General features: G+C 40.4%; 1 protein-coding gene across 2 annotated transcripts in view; it reads left to right on the top strand.

Annotated features, from left to right (window-relative positions):
- CSNK1G1 (casein kinase 1 gamma 1) overlaps positions 1-22,055 on the top strand; it is a 146,143-nt gene that overhangs the window by 108,409 nt on the left and 15,679 nt on the right. The window contains exons 7-11 of one of the 2 annotated variants that reach the window (XM_005685664.3): positions 5,408-5,493; positions 7,330-7,414; positions 7,702-7,850; positions 8,757-8,861; positions 21,202-21,312. In XM_005685664.3, the coding sequence (XP_005685721.1) occupies positions 5,408-5,493; positions 7,330-7,414; positions 7,702-7,850; positions 8,757-8,861; positions 21,202-21,312 (536 nt within the window). The remainder of the gene's footprint in view (positions 1-5,407; positions 5,494-7,329; positions 7,415-7,701; positions 7,851-8,756; positions 8,862-21,201; positions 21,313-22,055) is intronic. The other variant, XM_005685666.3, reaches the window with a different exon arrangement.

Raw genomic sequence — 22,055 nt, 5'->3', positions numbered from 1 at the left:
GTCAGGGTGAGGACACTGGGTCACCTGGCTCCTTTCCTTCAACGAAATATATTTGACCTAAAATCAAGCATGCAATGCAGATAAACCAAGCACATCTTTCTGACTGGTTGAAAGGAACCCTTTATCAGTTCAGTTCAGTCACTCAGTCGTGCCCAACTCTTTGTGACCCCATGGACTGCAGCACACCAGGCTTCCCTGTCCATCACCAACTCCCAGAGTTTACTCAAACTCATGTCCATTGAGTCGGTGATGCCATCCAACCATCTCATCCTCTGTCATCCCCTTCTCCTCTTGCCTTCAATCTTTCCCAGCATCAGGGTCTTTTCAAATGAGTCAGCTATTCGCATCAGGCGGCCAAAGTATTGTAGTTTCAGCTTCAGCATCAGTCCTTCCAATGAATATTCAGGACTGATTTCCTTTAGGATGGACTGGTTGGAACTCCTTGCAGTCTAAGGGACTCTCAAGATCTTCTCCAACACCACAGTTCAAAAGTATCAATTCTTCGGCACTGAGCTTTCTTTATAGACGAACTCTCACATCAGTACATGACTACTGGAAAAACCATAGCTTTGACTAGATGGACCTCTGTTGGCAAAGTAATATCTCTGCTTTTTAATATGCATTCTAGGTTGGTCATAACTTTTCTTCCAAGGAGCAAGCGTCTTTTAATTTCATGGCTACAGTCACGATCCGCAGTGATTTTGGAGCTCCCCCCAAAATAAAGTCTCTCACTGTTTCCACTGTTTCTCCGTCTATTTGCTATGAAGTGGTGGGACCAGATACCATGGTCTTATTTTTCAGAATATTGAGTTTTAAGCCAAGTTTTTCAGTCATCAAGAGGCTCTTTAGTTCTTGTTCGCTTTCTGCCACGAGGGTGGTGTCATCTACATATCTGAGGTTATTGATATTTCTCCCAGCAATCTTGATTCCAGCTTGTGCTTCATCTAGCCTCACGTTTCGCATAATGTACTCTGCATATAAGTTAAATAAGCAGGGTGACAATATAAAGCCTTGACGTATTCCTTTCCCTATTTGAAACCAGTCTGTTCCATGTGCAGTTCTGACTGTTGCTTCCTGACCTGCATACAAATTTCTCAGGAGGCAGGTCAGGTGGTCTGATATTCCCATCTCTTTAAGAATTTTCCACAGTTTGTTGTGGTCCACACAGTCAAAGGCTTTGGTGTAGTCAATAAAGCAGAAGTAGATGTTTTTCTGGAACTCTGCTGCTATTTTGATGATCCAGAGGATGTTCGCAATTTGATCTCTGGTTCCTCTGCCTTTTCTAAATCCAGCTTGAACATCTGGAACTTCATGGTTCACGTACTGTTGAAGCCTGGCTGGAAGAATTTTGAGCATTATTTTACTAGCGTGTGAGATGAATACAGTTGTGCAGTAGTTTGAGCATTCTTTGGCATTGCCTTTCTTTGGGATTGGAATGATCACTGACCTTTTCCAGTCCTGTGGCCACTGCTGAATTTTCCAAATTTGCTGGCATATTGAGTGCAGCACTTTCACAGCATCATCTTTTAGATTTGAAATAGCTCAACTGGAATTCCATCACCTCTACTAGCTTTGTTAGCAGTGGTGTTTCCTAAGGCCCACTTTACTTCACATTCCAGGATGTCTGGCTCTAGATGAGTGATCACACCATCGTGATTATCTGGGTTATGAAGATCCTTTTTGTACAGTTCTTCTGTGTATTCTTATCACCTCTTCTTAATATCCTCTGCATCTGTTAGGTCCACACCATGTCTGTTCTCTGTTGAGCCCATCTTTGCATAAAATGTTCCCTTGGTATCTCTAATTTTCTTGAAGAGATCTCTAGTCTTTCCCATTCTATTGTTTTCCTCTATTTCTTTGCACTGATCACTGAGGAAGGCTTTCTTATCTTTCCTTGCTGTTCTTTGGAACTCTGCGTTCAGATGGGTATATCTTTCCTTTTCTCCTTTGCCTTTTGCTTCTCTTCTATTCACAGCTATTTGTAAGGCCTCCTCAGACAACCATTTTGCCTTCTTGCATTTCTTTTCCTTGGGGATGGTCTTGTTCCCTATCTCCTGTACAGTGTCACGAACCTCCATCCATAGTTCTTCAGGCATTCTGTCTATCAGATCTCATCCCTTAAGTCTGTTTCTCACTTCCACTGTATAATTGTTAGGGATTTGATTGAGGTCATACCTGAATGGTCTAGTGGTTTTCCCTGCCTTCTTCAGTTTAAGTCTGAATTTGGCAATAAGGAGTTCATGGTCTGTGCCACAGTCAGCTTCTGGTCTTGTTTTCACTGACTACAGAGCTTCTCCATCTTTGGCTGCAAAGAATATAAGCAATCTGATTTTGGTATTGGCTGTCTGGTGATGCCCATGTGTAGAGTCTTCTCTTATGTTGTTGGAAGAGAGTATTTGCTATGACCAGTGCATTCTCTTGGCAGAACTCTATTAGCCTGTGCCCTGCTTCATTCTGTACTCCACAGCCAAATTTGCCTGTTACTCTGGGTATTTCTTGACTTCCTACTTTTGCATTCCAGTCCCCTATAATGAAAAGGACATCTTTTTTGGGTGTTAGTTCTAGAAGGTCTTGTAAATTGCTCTTTACAGCATTGGACGTTACTTCCATCACCGGTCATATCCACAACTGGGTGTTGTTTTTGCTTTGGCTCCATCCCTTCATTCTTTCTGGAGTTACTTCCCCACTGATCTCCAGTAGCATATTGGGCACCTACTGACCTGGGGAGTTCATGTTTCAGTGTCCTATCGTTTTGCCTTTTCATACTGTTCATGGGGTTCTCAAGGCAAGAATACAGAAGTGGTTTGCCATTCCCTTCTCCAGTGGACCATGTTTTGTCAGAACTCTCCACCATGACCCGTCCGTCTTGAGTGGCCCTTTAAGATGTGGATGCATATGATGTGAATGAAACCTTTATGCTGTGGATGAATTTGTGTCCTCCTGGTCTTACTGGTATTGAAACCTTTCTTCTTTGAAAATAAAAATAACCTTCATGAAAAAACAAGGGCATCGGGAAATACTGAATTGAACGAATGTAGAGTATTCAAAGAAATATGAAAATAAAGCCTGGCTCTGTTTTTCATTCTCATTTTTTAAGAGATGTTTATGGTTTAAATTGGGGCTTCCCAGATGGCTCAGTCATAAAAGAATCCACCTGCCAATGCAGGAGCCATGGGTTCGATATCTAGGTTGGGAAGATTCCCTGAAGGAGGAAATGGCAACCCACTCCAGTATTCTTGCCTGGGAAATCCCATGGACAGAGAAGCCTGCTGAGTTACAGTCCACGGGGTCGCAAAGAGTCAGATGCAACTAAGCACAAGCATGATGGTTTAAATTATCATAGATTATCTTTGAATTTTAGAGGTAGAAATGACTGTTCGTAGTATCTAAATCAATCATTTCATTTTCAGATGAGGAAATTGAGGCCCCAAAGGTGACTTGGCCTTGCTTGATTTTGCATAGATTAATAAATTAATGGAAAGGAATAGGCCAAGACCTAGATAACCTGACTTAGACCATCCCATACCCCACAGCATTTTTGTGTGTGATTTTCAATATTTGAAGTTATTTTATTACTCATTCTGGTGAGTTTAAATGTGTTTAGTATATTTTAGGGGGTTAATGTTTTTTAATCTCATTTTATAATGGGGTTTGCTATGAAGAAAAGTTGGGCTTATTTCTGTAGTATGAACAATTACTCAAAATGTGGGGAGTTTCGCCCTCTAGTGCCCAACCAGCTAAAATACAACCATTTGTCCCTGGATTTTTTTTTTTTTTATTAAGGGGGCCTCCTTACAGGAAGTAGATGTAAAAATAGAGAGGCGATGAGTAGGTTTTATACAGTGTGAGAACCTGCAGGGTGTGGTTTCTCTGTATGCCCTGCTTTGTGGGAGGCCCCAATTCACCCTGATTGTTCTTTCTCTTTTTGTGTATCTTCAGGTTCTGTTAACAGAATCTGTTAACATCTGTAGTCAGAAGCTTCTGGTGCCCTTATCAACTCAACTTCTTGTCAGGGTGCTGCCCCTTCGCATTAAGTAACCTTACTTGCGAAAACCTCCCTCTTCTTCCTCTGCACTGTAGAGTACTACTCACTCTTTTCCATGGAAATTTCCTACGATAGAGGCAGCAGTTAAAGTATTGTGCTTTTGTATTTTGAGTTACCTAAGGAGCTTTTCCTGCCTCCCTGATTCTGCTGGGTTTTACTTTATATTCAAAGAAGACAAAAGTCAAGTTGAAGGTAGCCCCTTATTTTTACATCTGTCATTTCTTTTGGTAAAGCCCTGGGCTTGATTCTGAAAAATAAACACATAAAATGCCTGAGATGAATTATAATTGGCAAATTAAAAGTGGAAGAATGTGCTACTTCTGTTGCCTGACAGCCAAAGAAGGTATAGGATGCTTTCTGAGATGTAGTTACAGTTTTTAAATTAACTATTCTGCAGTTCTTTATCATCCTTATCTTCCCAATTTAAAGAAAAGAAAGCAAAATCCAGCAACTTGTTTTACACTCTAAGCTCGCTGAATGCAAGGAAACTGGTTTATGTGCCCATAAAGGGCACCTTAGTAATACATTTTAGGTCTGTGTACAAATGGCTGTGGTACAAATGGAATGGAGCTAAGGATTATGCCTTGATGATTGCTTACATTAAACTAAATTTTAAGTGTCAAATGAATGAAAAGCACTAGGCATGTATGCTGGGCTTCCCTGGTGGCTCAGATAGTAGAGAATCTGCCTGCAATGTGAGAGACCTGGGTTTGATCCCTGGGTTGGGAAGATCCCCTGGAGAAGGGAATGACGACCCACTTCAGTATTCTTGCCTGGGAAGTCCCATGGACAGAGGAACCTGGCAAGCTACAGTCCATGGGATCGCAAAGAATCGGACATGACTGAGCGACTCACACACACACAGAGACACACACCCGCACGCACACGCACACACGCTAGGCATTCTACGGCTTGTGTCTTTGCAGGCCTAGCCAGAATGGACTGTTTTAACAGCCTCATCTACTCCATCTGCTGCTCACTTTTCACAATGGTAACCAAAGAGCAGTTGCAGCCCATGCACTAGAAATAACGTTTGTTATTTCTTACTTTCAGGAAGTATCTTACTTTCAGGAAGGTGACAGCATCGAGTGAGTAGTACTCACTGTTCAGTGATTTGGACTGGGTTTTAGTTTAGACTTGCTCTTTTCACTTGGTATTTACTTGCCAGTAACAGATCTAAGCAAAGGAAGTACATGCTGTTTTTGGTTTTGATCTAAAATACCACCCCTGATTTAGATATACAGAGGATTAGTAAGCAGAGCCTTTCCAGAGCAGACGGGTTTTTGAAGGGATTACTTGGGTTTGCACCCCTTTCTGATTTAATAACTGCAAACATAATGTGTGATCTGTCTTCCCTTTTAGAGCAGAGCCGGCGCGATGATTTGGAAGCCCTGGGCCATATGTTCATGTATTTCCTTCGAGGCAGCCTTCCCTGGCAAGGACTCAAGGTATCCTTGGAAGTGCTTAGTGGAGGGCTTTGCTGAAATACTTAGCTGATAATGAAAGGGGTGGCTGACTTGATGGTATAAGAAGCACAGAGGGGACAATCGGCTCCAGAGATGTGAGGCAGGAACTACATTAGTCTGTAATGTAAATACTCACCTGGGCTTGGGAAGCTCTGTTTTCCCCACATTTGTCTTCTTCCCCTTCTGAAGCCTTCTTCCTTGTGTTTGTAATTTCTTCCCTCATCCCCTCCCAGCCTTGCCAGTGCTGTTTTTCTCTCTGTGTTGATATTCCTTCTTTACTACCACTGTGTAGCAGGAATAGTGTTCCCAGTGCGTTGGGGAATTTATGGAATAGGTTGATGACTCCACATTTTACCGCAAGGCCAGCAGGGTTAGGTGTACCCATAACAGGAACTGGGAAATACATGTTTGTCCTGTATAGTCCAAGAACCCACCTGAACTAAACAAAACTCCAGGTTTAATATTGCTGTTCGAGTGCTTTATTGAATAAATGCCTATGCATACAATAGCTGTTCCTTGTGAAATGGGTAGTTTAAATACTCTTCCTTAGGTAGGTGTCAATACAGTGCATTTGTGTCAGGGTTAGGTATTAATTATAGTTACAACTGTTGTAGTGATTACCCTGTGCCTCTAGCTGCCTGGACTAGGAAATGATGAGCTTCTTACCCATTCTAAGACCCATTAGATAGCTAAATGCAAGACTGTGTGAGTTGTAATTTGCTTCAACATGTTAGTATGGAAAGAAACTTTTATCAGTAGCTTTGGGTACCATACAATCCCTCTCTCCCTCCCAGAGGCCTGAAGGATTCATTTTGCTGTGATTTCTTGGACATTTGTGTTGAAAAGTGAGGCTTTTATCCCTTTCCTTTGGGAGGATTTTACTTCTTTCCCTTTAAATTCCCCTCCTAACATCTCTTCCATGGTCTTCTCCTAGTTGCATACCTTCTCATTGATATTGACAGTTGTCAAATAGAGTTTCACATCCTATCTGCTCATCATACAGCCAAGCAATGCAGTCTTGTATTATTAATTGCTTGAAATTTTCTCATAACCCATGAATCATTTTAGGGTAGTTGTAGATTTAAAATGTCCCCAGCATAACTTCAAAACATAATTGCTTAAAGCTGGGGTCAGCAGACTAGGTAGACCCTCATGCAGATCCCTTGAGACCACATTATTGGTCCACGCTCCACAAGCCCTCTGTCTGCAGTCTTAAGCAAGCCAGACTTGGCTACTTTGAGCCACTGACATATAGCATACCTGTCTGTTAGCCACGCCTTTATCATAGCTAACGTTTTCTATCTACTTGCCCCCATTTGGATTAGTAATATTTTTTCTTTTTTTTTTTTAATTGAAGGTAATCACTTTACAGAATTTTCTGGGTTTCTGTCATACATCAACAGGAATCAGCCATAGGTACACTCATATGGATTAGCAATATTTTTAATCTTATCTAGAGCTGATCAAAGAATGAGAAGGTTGAATCACTTTTGAACCCTAGTGGCCATGGGACATTACTAAGCTGTTACAGTTTTGAATTTATTTTCTTATCCTTGTCCCTCATGCCATTACATTTGATGGTGTTTATCTGAGACTACTAAATATATTTGCCAGTAAAGCTTTCCAGAACAGCAGATGTTCTGTGCATAGCTGAATGTATCATCTCTAGTACATTTATTTGTCAGTATTAGAAAAAAATTGAGATGATCTAATAAACCCTGACAGTTTGAGTGAAACAGTCATAATGTCCCCAGACATATTGGACCTCCCATACTTAGCACCTCTTTCCAAGTAACTTTTTCTTTTTATTCTCTACAGGCTGATACCTTAAAAGAAAGATATCAAAAGATTGGTGACACCAAAAGGAATACTCCCATTGAAGCTCTCTGTGAAAACTTCCCAGGTAGGATGCCAACAGGACCCTGCAGCCATTGCTACTGGAGCCTTGAAGGAGGTGGAAACCATGTCTGTCTTAGCATCTCTAGATAAGGGTCCTCTCCAAAAAATTTACATTTCCTCTTATTGTTATCTAAATCAAGCTAGATTTTTATCACTTTGATTTGGTCCATAAATCAAAAAGCACATCAGTGGCAAATAGAGTCTGTGCAGGTACTCCTTGCCTGGTCCAGAGCTTCTCCCCATGGGAAGCATTCAGCTAACGAGCATGGCCTTTAACCTCTTTCCTAACAGAGGAGATGGCAACCTACCTGCGATATGTCAGGCGATTAGACTTCTTTGAAAAACCTGACTATGAGTATTTACGGACGCTCTTCACAGACCTCTTTGAAAGGAAAGGCTACACCTTTGACTACGCGTATGATTGGGTTGGGAGGCCTATTGTAAGTATCTTCTTTCTCCCCCGCTCCTCTCAGACCAGCACTGTCTCACCCCTTGCCAGACTTTCTGCCTACATCTGTGGGAAAGAAACAGTCCTTTGTGGACTTTTCGGGGAGATGCCGTAGATTGCTCTCACTAGGACAGTAAAGGAGTAACTCCTGCTGTGTTTTTAAGATTATGACCACTGTGACCTAAGGTAACCAGAATTTAAGTCAGGTTTTCAAAAATTATTTATTTATTTTTGGCTGTGCTGGGTCTTCTTGCTGTGTGCAGGCTTTCTCTAGTTGTGGAGAGCGGGAGCTACTCTCCGTTGGCGATGCACGGGCGTCTCATTGCAGTGACTCCTCTTGTTGTGGAGCACGAGCTTCAGGGCACACGGGCTCACGGTTCTGGTGCAAGGACTTAGTTGCTCCGTGGTATGCGGGATCTTAGTTCCCAGACCAGGGATTGAGCCTGTGTCGCCTGAATTGACATGTGGATTCTTAAGCACCAAAGTCCCAAGTCAGTTTATAAGAAGAAATTTAGTGTGAATGATCCAGGAGCTAGTACACCATAAGCTGTTAAGGTACCTGACTTCTGTCAGACTGGAGCCCAATACCTGAGGAAACTTCTGAATTTGCTCTTATAGTCTACGGTCCAAGGACTTGAGGGAATACTAACAGTCGTCATTGTGGGATGTTCTTATCCTTTTCGAAGACGTGCTCCTCTCCAATGAACTGTTGAGGACCAAACTGTCTCCCTTTTGTAGATAAGCAAACTGAGAAGGCAAGACTTGAAACTGGCCTTGGTGTAATGATAATAGTAATAGTAATGACTACTATTCTGTTAGAATGAGAATGATGCTGTCCTTTGCAGAGTATTAAGTTGGACCTATTTTCCCCATTTGACTTTTTGTTACATTTTTCCAGCCCACTCCGGTAGGGTCAGTTCATGTAGATTCTGGTGCATCTGCCATAACTCGAGAAAGCCACACACACAGGGATCGGCCATCACAACAGCCTCTACGAAATCAGGTATGTCTTGGACCTTTATTATTTCAGAAATCCCACTTTTTCATGACTAATATTAAAACCCAAATTCTGTAGCTTCTTTGCCTAAGTGTATGTACTAAAATGAAAGACAAAGGCCTTACTGTTTCTCACAGTTGTGGTGCAGCATTCTAGCATCCCTCAGGGTTGTGTAAGGCCACTGAGATGTGGCCAGATGTCTTACCTGAAGCATCCACGCTAGAAAAGCTGGGTCTATCAGAATCTGTTGGCTGAAAGGAACAGTTTGCCACAGTTCCAAAGACCCTGGATGAATAGACAGGTAACCCACCTTGGGTCTCATCTGTAGTCCAATGTGGAGCTCTCACCCCAGCTGGTTTTTCCTTGGTGATAAGAAGGGTGGGTAATTTGGACTTCCAGCTGATGTAGGTATGAACTGGCACCTCTCCCCCACCTCTGACCTTGTGTCCAGGTTAATTTCATAGCCTTCCAGGATCTGGGCCTGTATTGAAGACACAGCTTTGCTTTAGACCATTCCAGAGAAGGCAGTGTCATCTGTCCTTCAGTGTTCATGGTTTGGGAAATTAGAGGTTAAATGAGAGGTTTCTCTTAACTTAAAGACAGAGGAGGCAAACACACCAAAAAAAAAAAAAAAAAAATCAGATTTGCCAGCATTAAAGAAAGGGATAACTGATTGGGAAGTAAATATGATAAATCCTTATGACATATATATTGTTAAGAGAAAAATCTGTACCTCAATAAATAAAGAAGCACTGAATAATAAACAGATACACACACATAATCATTATCACCTATCAAATTAGCTTGTTTACCTTTATCCCTGACTTCACTGTTTTATATTCACAGACATTTTTACAATAAAATGCAAAAATCACTTCTCTCACAGATGTACCTGTGAAAATATGGAGGTTAAAAATAGTATGTAGAATCCAGGTGCCTCCTCCAAAACAAAACAAAAAGTATTATATTGAGGTATATACACATGCACATATATACAGTGAAGTACATACACAGATACACATAGACTCACCAGTAAGTACATAATTTTGGCAAAATATGTGGCATTTTGGGGTAAGAAAAAACATATAAAGGAAAGAATTCTATGTATTCTATGTATTAGTGGATAAAGGAGAGAGTAGATTGGCAAAAAAGATGAGATTTAGCAAACTGTCTACTAATTGAGTCTAGAGTCCCAGACTTTAATCAGAGTACTTGGCTAGTGACTCTGTTTTGACTACCTTGTGATCTGACAGCAGAGTACCGTTGACTTCTGCAGTTCTCCCCTACTGCTTTTTTAAAAAATATTGAACTTCCCTGGTGGTCCACTGGTTGAGACTGTGAGCTCCCAATGCAGGGGGCACAGGTTCAGTCCCTGGTCGGGGAACTAGGATCCCACATGTTGCCCAGTGTAGCCAAAAAAGCTTTTTTTTTTTTTTTAACAGTAATAATAAAAATTAAAGTAAAAGTGTGTAGAGTGCACAGTTCAACTGACATTCTTACACATTGCTGTGGACTTTGCAAATTGTTACAAATTCCCTAGAAAGTAATTTGATAAAGTTATAAACCTCTCTGAAAGAATAATTTTACTTCTTAGACTCAATTATAATAAAACAATTCAAGATAAACTGCCACAATGCCATTTCTAGCAGAGTTTTAGAAATGATCCACATATCCAGTTATAAGAGAATGGTTACAGATCTGCTCAAATCTTTTATCAAATAAACTGGGTTGTAATAAAATGAATTGTAATGTATTTATTCAGTGGAATATTGTCTAGCCACTTAAAAAAATATTTAGGAAAACTTGTAGCAACCTGAAAAGGTATTATGGTTGTATAGTAAAGAAATCACAGTACATAATTAGAAATACCTCATGCTTCCCTTTAGGGGAAAAGAAAATGAGGAAGTCAGTTAGAGGCTGCTGCTGTTGCTAAGTTGCTTCAGTCGTGTCCGACTCTGTGTGACCCCGTAGATGGCAGCCCACCAGGCTCCTCCGTCCCTGGGATTCTCCAGGCAAGAACACTGGAGTGGGTTGCCATTTCCTTCTCCAATGCATGCATGCATGCTAAGTCGCTTCAGTCGTGTCTGACTCTGTGCGACCCTATGGACAGCAGCCCACCAGGCTTCTCTGTCCACAGGGTTCTCCAGGTGAGAATACTGGAGTGGGTTGCCATTTCCTTCTCCACAATTGGAGGAGATAATACCAAAATATAAAGAGGCTTATGGTTGGAATTCATAGTACTGTGGATAATATTTTTCCAGACTATACTATAATGAAGTTATGTTACCTTATAATGAAAAATACATTTAAATAGTAAAGGTATGAAAGAAATTAAAAAATGTTAAATAGACAGTGAAGGCATAACATATCTGCCTGCTTGTGTTTTTAGAATATTTGAAAACTAAAATATGTGTTTCTTTAAGTTTCCCTTGTCATTTCTGCTTCATCGAATTCATAATTAATGTTGCTCTTTTGAATGAATTTTAAAGGTATAGGTAAAACAGGTGGTTGAAAACCTACATTACCTGGATGGAATATGAGGTCATACCTAGTGTCTGAGTAAAAAGTACAGTGAATTTCAGTGTACTTTTAAGTGAAAGGTCATTAAGCCAGAATATATAATAAAGAGATCTCATGTACAATGCAGGAACCTTCTTTTTGTAGAGTTGAGTCTTGAAAGCCTGCGTGATTTTTTTTTTTTCTTTTAGGGTTTTTCATATCCCATGGCTGCTAAGAAATTTCCCACGTCAGTGTACATTGTATACCTCCTTTCCAGCAGAATTCTGAATTCTTGCTGGGTAGAATTCCCTCTGCACTGTGCACTGTGGGTAAATGGATTTCTAGTGTCTGTTCAGCCTTTACACTGTGTCTTAGTGTGTGGTCCCATTGCTTTTGTTCCATCTTTTAGGCTGTTTCCTTATGGTTGTTTTTCTTAAGACTAATTCTTTTCAAGTTTTGAAATCAGCAAAAGAAGAAAGTAAAATCTCTCCTTGAGAGAGATTTGAAGGTATTTACTTTAGGTACAGCTAACCTTTTTTTTTTAGCAATTTTAACTTAGTAATCTAACAGAAGACTTTCTATGAGAAAGTATGTCCTGGAGATACCAAAATATGTAGGGAGTCCTTGTCCTAACGGAACTGACAAGCAGATAAGCCAAGTAGCCAGATGACTTAGAACACAAGGGAAAATGAATGATTTGTCTCCAGGGATTGGAAGAAGGAGACTTTTCATCTGGTCTGAGCATGACAAAGAATTTGATGAAAGAAGCTGCCCTTGAAAGGCTCTTGAAAGAAAGAACTGGGTGGAAATGAAAGAGGCATTCCAAGCAAAAAGGAAATATGAGCAACAGTGAATTATCTAGTTCCATTTTGCTAAAATATATTCTGTGAATAAAGGAGACAAGGCTAGGAAAATAGCTTGGAGCCATTGGATAAATCTCCTGAAATATGGGGCTGCTGAAGAGTTACTATTTAATTTCAGTAGAGAACAGGTATACTAGAGGGTTTCAAACTGAAGAGTGATTAGAGCAAAACTTTGCTTTAGAAATCTTTGACTTGTAAGGTGATAATAACCTCGCAGCCAGTGTGGAGACCAATGAAGACAGCAAAATCCCTTGAGAGGTTAAGAGTGGACTATAATGGTGACAGTGAAATAAAATTGAAGAATCATGCAGGGAAATAATCTGTCAGAATTAGGAGCTCACACGTCGGACAGGGAGAAGGATGAGTCAGAGCTGGTACTGTGCTTTCCAGCTGAAGGTGGATGGCAGGCAGAGAGGACGGCTCTCAGAAGAAAACCTGAGTGATCTTTGGAGATGACTTTGATGGTAATGCCTGAAGAGCCTGCTTATTCTGAGTAAATGCCCATCAATTGTGTGGTAGGGGAGTGAGCCTTGGATCAGCAGTCTTTGTTTAGTTATCTACTTTGAGTAGAAAAAGAAGGATAATAAGCTCAGAACTTGCTTTTAGCTTATCCCGAGACTTAGGCTATAGGCCATTTAAGATTTGGGGGGCCTCAGCTTCCACAAATGGTGAGTCTTGTACGGACAGAGATTTTTGTTGTTTTGTTCACTACTATATCCCTAACCCCTGAAAGAATGTCTGGAACAGTAGGCAGTCAAGAAATAATTATTTGAATGATAAATGAATTTTAATCTGTCAGATGAGAAGTTTAGATGAAATCAGATGTTTGTTTAAAATATAGATTTCCATTTACCCTTCCAAGAAAAAGAAATTTTAAACTTTTCTTTCTTCTTTTTTCTGTTGCCACCAAGAGTCATTCTGCCGTGTTTGGCACTCAGAGCATGGCTAGATTGTGTGCTCAAGGGGAAAGGTTTAAAGAGACACATCACCGACTTCCATCTTCCATAGTGATCTAATGGTTAAGAATTCACCTGCCAGTGTAGGGGGCACAGTTTTGATCCCTGGTCTGGGAAGATTCCACATGCCGTGGAGCTGTTAAGCCCGGGCGCCACAGCTCCTGAAGCCTGTGTACCCAGAGCCCTCGCTCCACAACGAGAGAAGCAACCGCAGTGAGAAGCCCACACACCATGACAAAGCGTAACCCCTCCTGCCACCACAGAGAGGCGTCCCGCTCTCTGCCACAGCTAGAGAAAGCCCAACCGCAGCAACGAAGACCCAGCCATAAGTAAATAAATAAGCGTTTCTGAAAAAACAAAAAGACACAACAGGCTTTTGCTGCAAAGCAAGTTTGGGAGAATGTATTAGTTCTCCTCCATCACATTGGGAATTTCTTAGAGAAATTTTGCTTTGCTGGTCTATAATGTAGTTATTTTGAGTTGAATTGAATACTGTTTGGTTCCTAGATGCAGTAATAGATCCTAACCATGATGGCCAAAGAACTGCATGTAAGCTCATCTACACTGGATCTGTATTTTAAAACTATCTTAATAGCAGGTGCTTAAGAACAATTTCTTTGACGTTAATTTACCCAGCTAGAGAATTGTAATTAAATCATGAGTTTGGGTAGAATAAATATTTCTAAAAGCTAAATCCATTCAAAAGGGTCCCAACGGGTTAGTCATTTCTGTAATTTTACCCTGGGTGTTTGTCCTTCATCAGTTCCAAAGACAGTCAGTCTTGCCATGACTCAGGTTCCTCTTAAAGAACTCGGGATTACCATTCATTAGGAAGACAGTGAATAGTCTGCCTGTTTAATAGTTCTGCCTGTTTCTACCTGACAAAGCTTCCCTTGGACTGGCTGATGAAATTCGACCAGGAAGTAAGTCCTGCCAGTATCCAGACAGCTTCTGTTAACGTGCAGTGTGTGGTAACATGCAGTGTGTGGTACTGTTGAAGGTTTTATGCAGTGTGTTTGTTCGACATGCTAAATATAGCATATTGCATTGACTGGCACGTGTGTACAGCAGCACACATCCTTTCAGAACTTTTAGCTTGTGACCATCCTTACACAGGTGGATGCTACACAAAGATATACTTTTGTGGTTCAGCAGCTTTGATAATTTCCTTTTTCTCCCATAGATCCCTTTTACTTGGTAGATTTTCTGTAGGCATTTGAAGAAGGACTACTTGGGCTAAAATGTTAGGAAGAACAGATCTGTTACAGAAGAACTATACAAAAAAGATCTTCATGACCCAGATAACCATGATGGTGTGATCACTCATCCAGAGCCAGACATCCTGGAATGCAAAGTCAAATGGGCCTTAGGAAACATCACTGTGAACAAAGCTACTGGAGGTGATGGAATTCCAGTTGAGCTATTTCAAATCCTGAAAGATGATGCTGTGAAAGTGCTGCACTCAATATGCCAGCAAATTTGGAAAACTCAGCAATGGACACGGGACTGGAAAAGGTCAGTTTTCATTCCAATCCCAAAGAAAGGCAATGCCAAGGAATGTTCAGACTACAGCACAATTGCATTCATCTCACGCGCTAGCAAAGTAATGCTCAAAATTCTCCAAGACAGGCTTCAGCAATACGTGAACCGTGAACTTCCAGATGTTCAAGCTGGATTTTAAAAAGGCAGAGGAACCAGAGATTCAATTCCCAGCATCCGTTGGATCATTGAAAAAGCAAGAGAGTTCCAGAAAAACATCTACTTCTGCTTTATTGACTGTGGATCACAACAAACTGGAAAATTCTTCAAGAGATGGGATTACCAGACCACCTGACCTGCCTCCTGAGAAATCTGTATGCAGGTCACAAAGCAACAGTTAGAACCAGACAAGAAACAACAGACTGGTTCCAGATCGGGGCAGGAGTACGTCAAGGCTGTATATTGTCACTCTGCTTATTTAACTGATACGCAGAGTACATCATGCGAATGCCGGGCTGGATGAAGCACAAGCTGGGGTCAAGATTGCCGAGAGAAATATCAGTAACCTCAGATATGCAGATGATACCACCCTTATAGCAGAAAGTGAAGAAGAACTAAAGAGCCTCTTGATGAAAGAGGAGAGAAGTTGGTTTAAAACTCAACATTCAGAAAACTAAGATCATGGCATCTAGTCCCATCACTTCATGGCAAATATATGGGGAAACAATGGAAACAGTGAGAGACTATTTTGGGGGGCTCCAAAATCACTGCAGATGGTGACTGCAGCCATGAAATTAAAAGACACTTGTCTTTGGAAGGAAAGCTATGACCAACCTAGACAGCATAGTAAAAAGCAGAGACATTACTTTGCCAACAAAGGTCCATCTAGTCAAAGCTGTGGTTTTTCCAATAGTCATGTATGGATGTGAGAGTTGGATCATAAAGAAAACTTAGTGCCGAAGAATTGATGCTTTTGAACTGTGGTGTTGGAGAAGACTCTTGAGAGTCCTTTGGACTGCAAGGAGATCCAACCATTCTATTCTAAGGGAAATCAGCCCTGAATATTCATTGGAAGGACTAATGCTGAAGCTGAAACTCCAGTACTTTGGCCACCTAATGCGAAGAACTAACTCATATCAGTCCATGAGGTTGCAAAGAGTCAGACATGACTGAGTGACTGAACTGAACTGAAGAGTCACATTGACTGCCAAGAATTACTAAATTCTGCTAGACACAGTGTCCTACCCCGATGATACTGAATCCTCAAATACTACTTACGCATTTTTATAGGAGCAGCATAAGTTTAAGGGAGAGAAGGTCATATCGAATTCTGAAGAAGATATGCCCCAATAAAAGTGTAATTTGGATTTGTTCTGTTTGTGACTGGACTCCAAGGCATTTGACTTAAGGAATATATAGCCTTAGAAAAATACACTGTGGTTTGGTGCTGTGGTGCTTAATGAATGAAGCTTCTCATAAGCTTAGCTTTTCCAAAGGGGAGGTTAGGCCGGATTAAGTCCAGTAGCCTTAAAAAAAAAGAAGAAGCAGCTGTTAAATTCTCAGTTCCTTTCCTTTCACAGAGTACTCCCTGGTTTTCAGTGAGGGTCAGCGTTTCCTAGTTTAAGGGGCAGATGTGTTTGTGCAGAGATCTCTTGCCTACTTCTGACCGTGTGCAATTTCCTGATGGGCTGCCTATTATCCAGCGGGAGCTCGGGTGTGGAGACTGCACTCTTGTCCTGCCTGCCTCCATCACAGAGCTCAGTGCAGAATGAGCCATACCTCCTCATTGCTGGGACCTAAACTCCAAGGGGATATTGCAAGAAACAAGTGCACAACTGAAATAGTCCTTTTCTTAGCTTCTCCCCTTCAGTGATATAGTCTCTGCTCCTCACCTCTGCTCTTTTTCTTTTAATAGGGTCATACTGGAGTAGTTACCTGTCTGTCTGTCTATTTGTGGCTGTGCTGGGTCTTTGTTGCTGCTCACAGACTTTCTCTAGTTGCAGTGTGGGCTTCTCACCGTGGCGGCTTCTCTTGTTGCACAGCACCTGCAGGCTTAGTAGTTGCGGCACAGGGCCTAGTTGCCCCTCAGCGTGTGAGATCTTAGTTCTCAGACCAGGGATGAAACCCATGTCCCTTGCATTGGCAGGCGGGTTCTTTTTGTTTTTGTTGTTTTTAATATTATTTATTTATGTTTGTACTTTATTTAATTTTATTTTTGGTTGTGGTGGGTCTTCATCCTCTGTAGTTGCAGTGCGTGGACTTCTCATTGCGGTGGCTTCTCTTGCTGTGGAGCACAGGCTCTCTAGGCACACAGGCTTCAGGCGTTGCAGTGCTTGAGCTCAGTGGTTGTGGCTCACAGGCCCAAGAGTGTGCAGGCTTCAGCAGTTGTAACTTGCAGACTCTAGAGCCTGGGCTCAGTAGTGTGGCACACAGGCTTAGTTACTCTGCAGCATGTGGAATCTTCCCAGGCCAGGGATCAAACCTTTGTCCCCTGCACTGGCAGGTGGGTTCTTAACCACTGGACCACCAGGGAATTCCAGTAGGTAGGTTCCTAATCCACTAGACCGCCAAGGAAGTCCCTCACCTCCACTCTTAATTCTCTATTACATATTAAAAGTTTTCTTCTGTCTGTATGTGTTGTTCAGTACTTTGTATGTCAGTATACACCCTGTGTTCTGAGGCATCTCCTTGTAGGAGGGTGACTCTGCAGTAATCCTCCCTAGATAAATCCTTATTCCATACAGAAGGTATATTATGCCATTTTAAGTAAGAATAAAACAAGATGTGAGTAGAGAATTTCAAACCTTTAGGATAGTTTTTGTGATTTTTTTTTCCCCCAGAACTTCACAGAATCGATACCACTGTCTCTATGGGCCTATATACTATTGGGCTTGGAAATAATCCCCTCCAGATTGTTATCAGTGATGTTCTGATATCTCTGATATTTGATCAAGTTTGTAGAAAACAGGAACTCACTATTGGTACAGCTGACAGGTTGCATGTAAAAATCTTTGGTGTAGGAAAATTGGTTCTGTTCCATGAGCTTTATAATATAGTATATTTAATATGTTGCATTAAAATTTTGAAAGTGTGGTAAAACAGAATGTAATCTAGTGTATTCATTACTAATTTTTTGGTACTATTTAATCTATTTTTGTTTTAAAAGTATTTTAGGAGCCATAAAGTAAAATGGATGAGATCCATTTTATAGATGGAATCAAAATTAATTTTTCAAAATAACTATATAATAAAGAATAAGATTTGGTGGTTTGTTCGCTACAACAGGATAAAGGTATTTGCCTTTCTTCTGCTTTAGAAAAATTGCTTTATCACCAAAAGAAATTTGAGATAATTTTCAAGCCGTAGACAGAGGTGGTTATCTGAGGTGTTCTCAGACTCTACTTTCTTGCCCTCCCATTAATATCATTCTCCCCACTGTCTGTCCATGAATCCCTCCCAAGTGGTTGTTCAAAGCTGCTCACTTCCTTTGCCCTAGGCAAAGGGGTGGTTTCAACTTTTTACACTAGGCTTACATGTTTTCCCTAAACTATTTTTTGTAGCTTAGCTTTTGATTTATGCTCTGCTCTGTTGCTGCTTTTTTTTGTTTCTATGTTCACCTACTACATAGTGAACCAAGCATTTCCACGCAGGTAATACAATCCCAGCTGAAGATTTTAAAGCGTTACCCCAAGGAATTTCCACTGCTTGAGATTCCTGCTGGTGCCTTTGGGGACTTATACACTCCGTGTGGACCTTTGTCTTTGAAGTATTGCAGAGAGATTGGTTTTATTGAATGACTCTCCTGATTGATTTTTAGATAGACATGTTGCATGAATGATTTTTACCAGTGAAGGGTTTACATGGTGATCTCCTCCACTGGTTTGCTTGATATTTAACTGGCTCCTGTGCTGATTACGCCTGTTGTAACTCCTGTGTATACAGCATCACTAGAGTACCTTTCAAGGACAGGTAGACTAGCAGAATTCTGTAGAGATTGACATTCTTTGGTTTCGTTTAGCCTCTAGGCACTCAGTTGCTTTCTAAAACTGGCAAATGAATCCTTCTACTTACATCAGCTTCTAGATACCAGTCCAAGCCCTTAAATTCTAGAAAAGAATAGCCATAGAGTTTAGCATTATGGTGAAAGTAGTTCCCAGAGTAATAAACCAACAACTCTGAGTTCAGATCTCTCTCTTGGTTTTGCTGCTTTCAGTGAATATAGAAGGCATCAGAGGGCAGTGGGATGGTGCCATGTATTCTTCACTTGTCACAGTGGAAGCATTAATGAAGCAATATCAAATGCTAGCATTATTTTTCTCTCTTCAGAAGACAAATGGAACATTGCTTTGAGGATGGAATATAACTTTAAGGCCTTTGAAAAAAATATCTTGCTATTTTCATTTAGACAAAAGTCTTAATTATTCCAACAAGTTACCTGTTTAGCTAGAATGAATATAAGCAAGTATATATCCCTGGGAATCAGATGGGTAGCATCAAATCAGACTTCTGATATGTATTTCAGGAAAAACAGAATTAATAGCTGATCCAGCTGCCCAAGATTTTGTTAAGCTTTAAAAAATGAGTGTTTTCTACATGTTTCATCTGCCCTAAAAGCAAATGCAAAACAGACTTTTCATGAGAGAAGTATCACACTGAACATGTATCATAGAACTCAAAACAGCCTCGAGTGACTTAAAAATGTCTGGATGTTTTCTAAGCATTTAAATTTTTTGAGAACAAACAATTCTATATAGTAGTTTAGAAGCTTAAATAATCTACTTAAATATTATAAGAAAATTTATAAAGTCCTAGAGAGAACTGAAGAGAATCACGAATAGATATTTAGTTATAGTTATTAGTTATAATATTAGAAGAACAGATATTATCTCAAATATCCAATAGTGGAATAAATGAGATTAAGCACTCCTAGGCTATGGATATTAGTTTATAAAATAATTATGATTATGTTATAAACCACAGTCTTATTTTGGGGTAATTAAACATCTGAACCTCTCTTGGCAGGAGTGGGTAGGGAGATATTTGGGGTAGCTTCGATTCTCTCAAATGTGATTGGCAGAATAAACTAAACTTTTCTCTTGTTAGAGTATATAGCAAGGAAGTTAATACAGCTGCCTTCTTATAGAGGAATATAAGAAAACATGGCCAGCATCTTTTATAGTGCTGTTACCCATCTGACTTCATACTCCATTAGTTAAGAAGATGAGTAAGTTGCAGCTGGTATATGATGCCTTTTGTGGGGGGGTGGTAGCAAAGCCTTTTTGTGATTTGTAGATGAGCTTAAAACCACTCTTTGTCAATGAGTTCCAGAAGGGGGTGAGTGAAATGGAACCTCAGACTACTATTTCAGTCTTCCTCCCCTCCCCAACTTTTTTTTTTTAAGAATACAGCATTTATAGCTCTATTTCTAATATTTATAGCATCCTTACTGGTTTTCCTGTAGAGCAGCAATATCACATCCCAACCCCTGCTGCTGTTAATATCAGTAGCAATTAAAATTTGATTTACTAATCCCTCGTTGCTGCCTCTCCAACACCTCATTTTTCATTTTTGTAGAGCCTTAGGACTGTTACAGCTGAGCACCATAATGTTAACACCTCCTCAGCCATCTGGTGCAGGGGAAGAGGCACCTAAACAGATTCTTAAGAACAGATATGACATATGAGCAAGGTTAGAATAGTGTGAGGTCTAAAACACAGGTGAAGGAGGAGTGAAGAGAGCCTGACAGCAGCACAGGTGAAAGCAGAACCCAACGAGATTTTGAATCAGAAGCCCTTCTTTTGCTGGAAAAGATCTGCCTTTTGCTTTCTAGAGGAAAATAGTTTATGTAGTCTTATCTAAAATTTTTCTAATTCCAACTGGAGACTGATAACTAGAGGAATCTGAGGAACACTGTAGCCTTATTTTCCCTCATCTTTTCATATTCTTGACCTCTGAACCTACTTTTGAAGAGAGACTTCGCTTATTCTTTTAGGGAATAAAGCATATTCTCGCTACTGCTCATTTTATATTAGTTGAAAGTCTTCTGGAAGTTTGAGAGTAGTGGGCTCCCTATTCAAGGAAAAGACTTACTATCTTAATTCTTGGCGCTCAGAATTTTCTGTACTGACTACTACCTATTTAGGTAGATCTTTAATCAGTGAAATGATTCAAGTATGATTATTCCTTTATGCAGCAATCCCAACTTTATGAATTTGGTCTGTTTAGTGGCTATTGAAATTTTACTAATATGGAAACTAAAAGATAATTCCAGCTTTTGATAGATTTTCTTTTTTAACCTCCTTTTGTGGTGATTATTGTTTTTCTGTGTCTCAGCAAGGTTGGTATGTTAGAGACAGCTATGTGTTGACTTGTTAGGCTGAAATGAATGTAGCCAAGCTTTTTCTCAGTGCTTTGCTGCAGTTGTTAGTTCAAAATCCAAAACAAAAACAAACCCCGAAGGGATACTAATGTACTTGATTTTGTAATTGCCTGCTGTTGCTTCACCTTTCCTTCCGTATCTTGCTCTCATGCTTCCTAATGCCTGAGCAGACTGCATCGTCAGAGCGCCGAGGAGAGTGGGAAATCCAGCCAAGCCGGCAGACCAATACCTCGTACCTGACGTCTCACTTGGCCGCAGACCGCCATGGGGGATCAGTGCAGGTACTTACTGCCTTCCTTGCCTTCTCCTGGCCCTCCCAGCTTGGCTGGTAGAATATTGGCTTGCTTCTGAAACTCAGGTTCCTTTAGAATGGAGTCTCACAGTAAGGTTGAGCTTCTCTTACAGATAACTGCATATCTCTGTGCTGATTTTCTACTGAGGTGCATTGTAAGAATCACTTGTTGAGATGATTGCTGGTTGTTGTAATTGACTAAGAAGTATGTATATGATTTCTGACAATAATTTCTGGTGAAATGAATCCTTCAACCTTGATCCACTCATGATGGACCATAAAATAATGTCAAGGTAGAAGTCTGTTAGTGTTAAGTCTGGGAACTGTAAAGATCTGAGCCATTTAAAATAGGTATTCTGAGGATAGAGGACTGCATATGTAGCTCATTCTATGACTATATGTGCCCTAGCACATAAAGACAAATTGTTTATTGTTCTCACTCAGCCATTTATGAGTGGGAACTCAAGGAGGTGAGCTATGTTCTTTTTCCCTTCCTCAAATAATTATTTCTGGTTTCTTTTGGACTATTTTGAATCTTTATTCTCTCTCATACTTAACATCTTATGTCTCTTAACTTTTCAGACATGTCACTATTTTAATAATCTTAACCTGATTGTTTTTCTCATACTAGTAAGTGATGGCACCAATTGGGGCACACAGGTGAACCCAGAGCTACCAAATATAAATTCTTATTCTTAAAAAGGGATAGGTAAGCCTTTTGCATAAAGAAAT

The sequence above is a fragment of the Capra hircus genome, chromosome 10 (assembly GCF_001704415.2).
Source record: "Capra hircus breed San Clemente chromosome 10, ASM170441v1, whole genome shotgun sequence".
NCBI classification, from domain to species: Eukaryota; Metazoa; Chordata; class Mammalia; order Artiodactyla; family Bovidae; genus Capra; species Capra hircus.
Note: the sequence above shows the minus strand (reverse complement) of the source record. Positions and strands in the feature narration are given on the sequence as shown.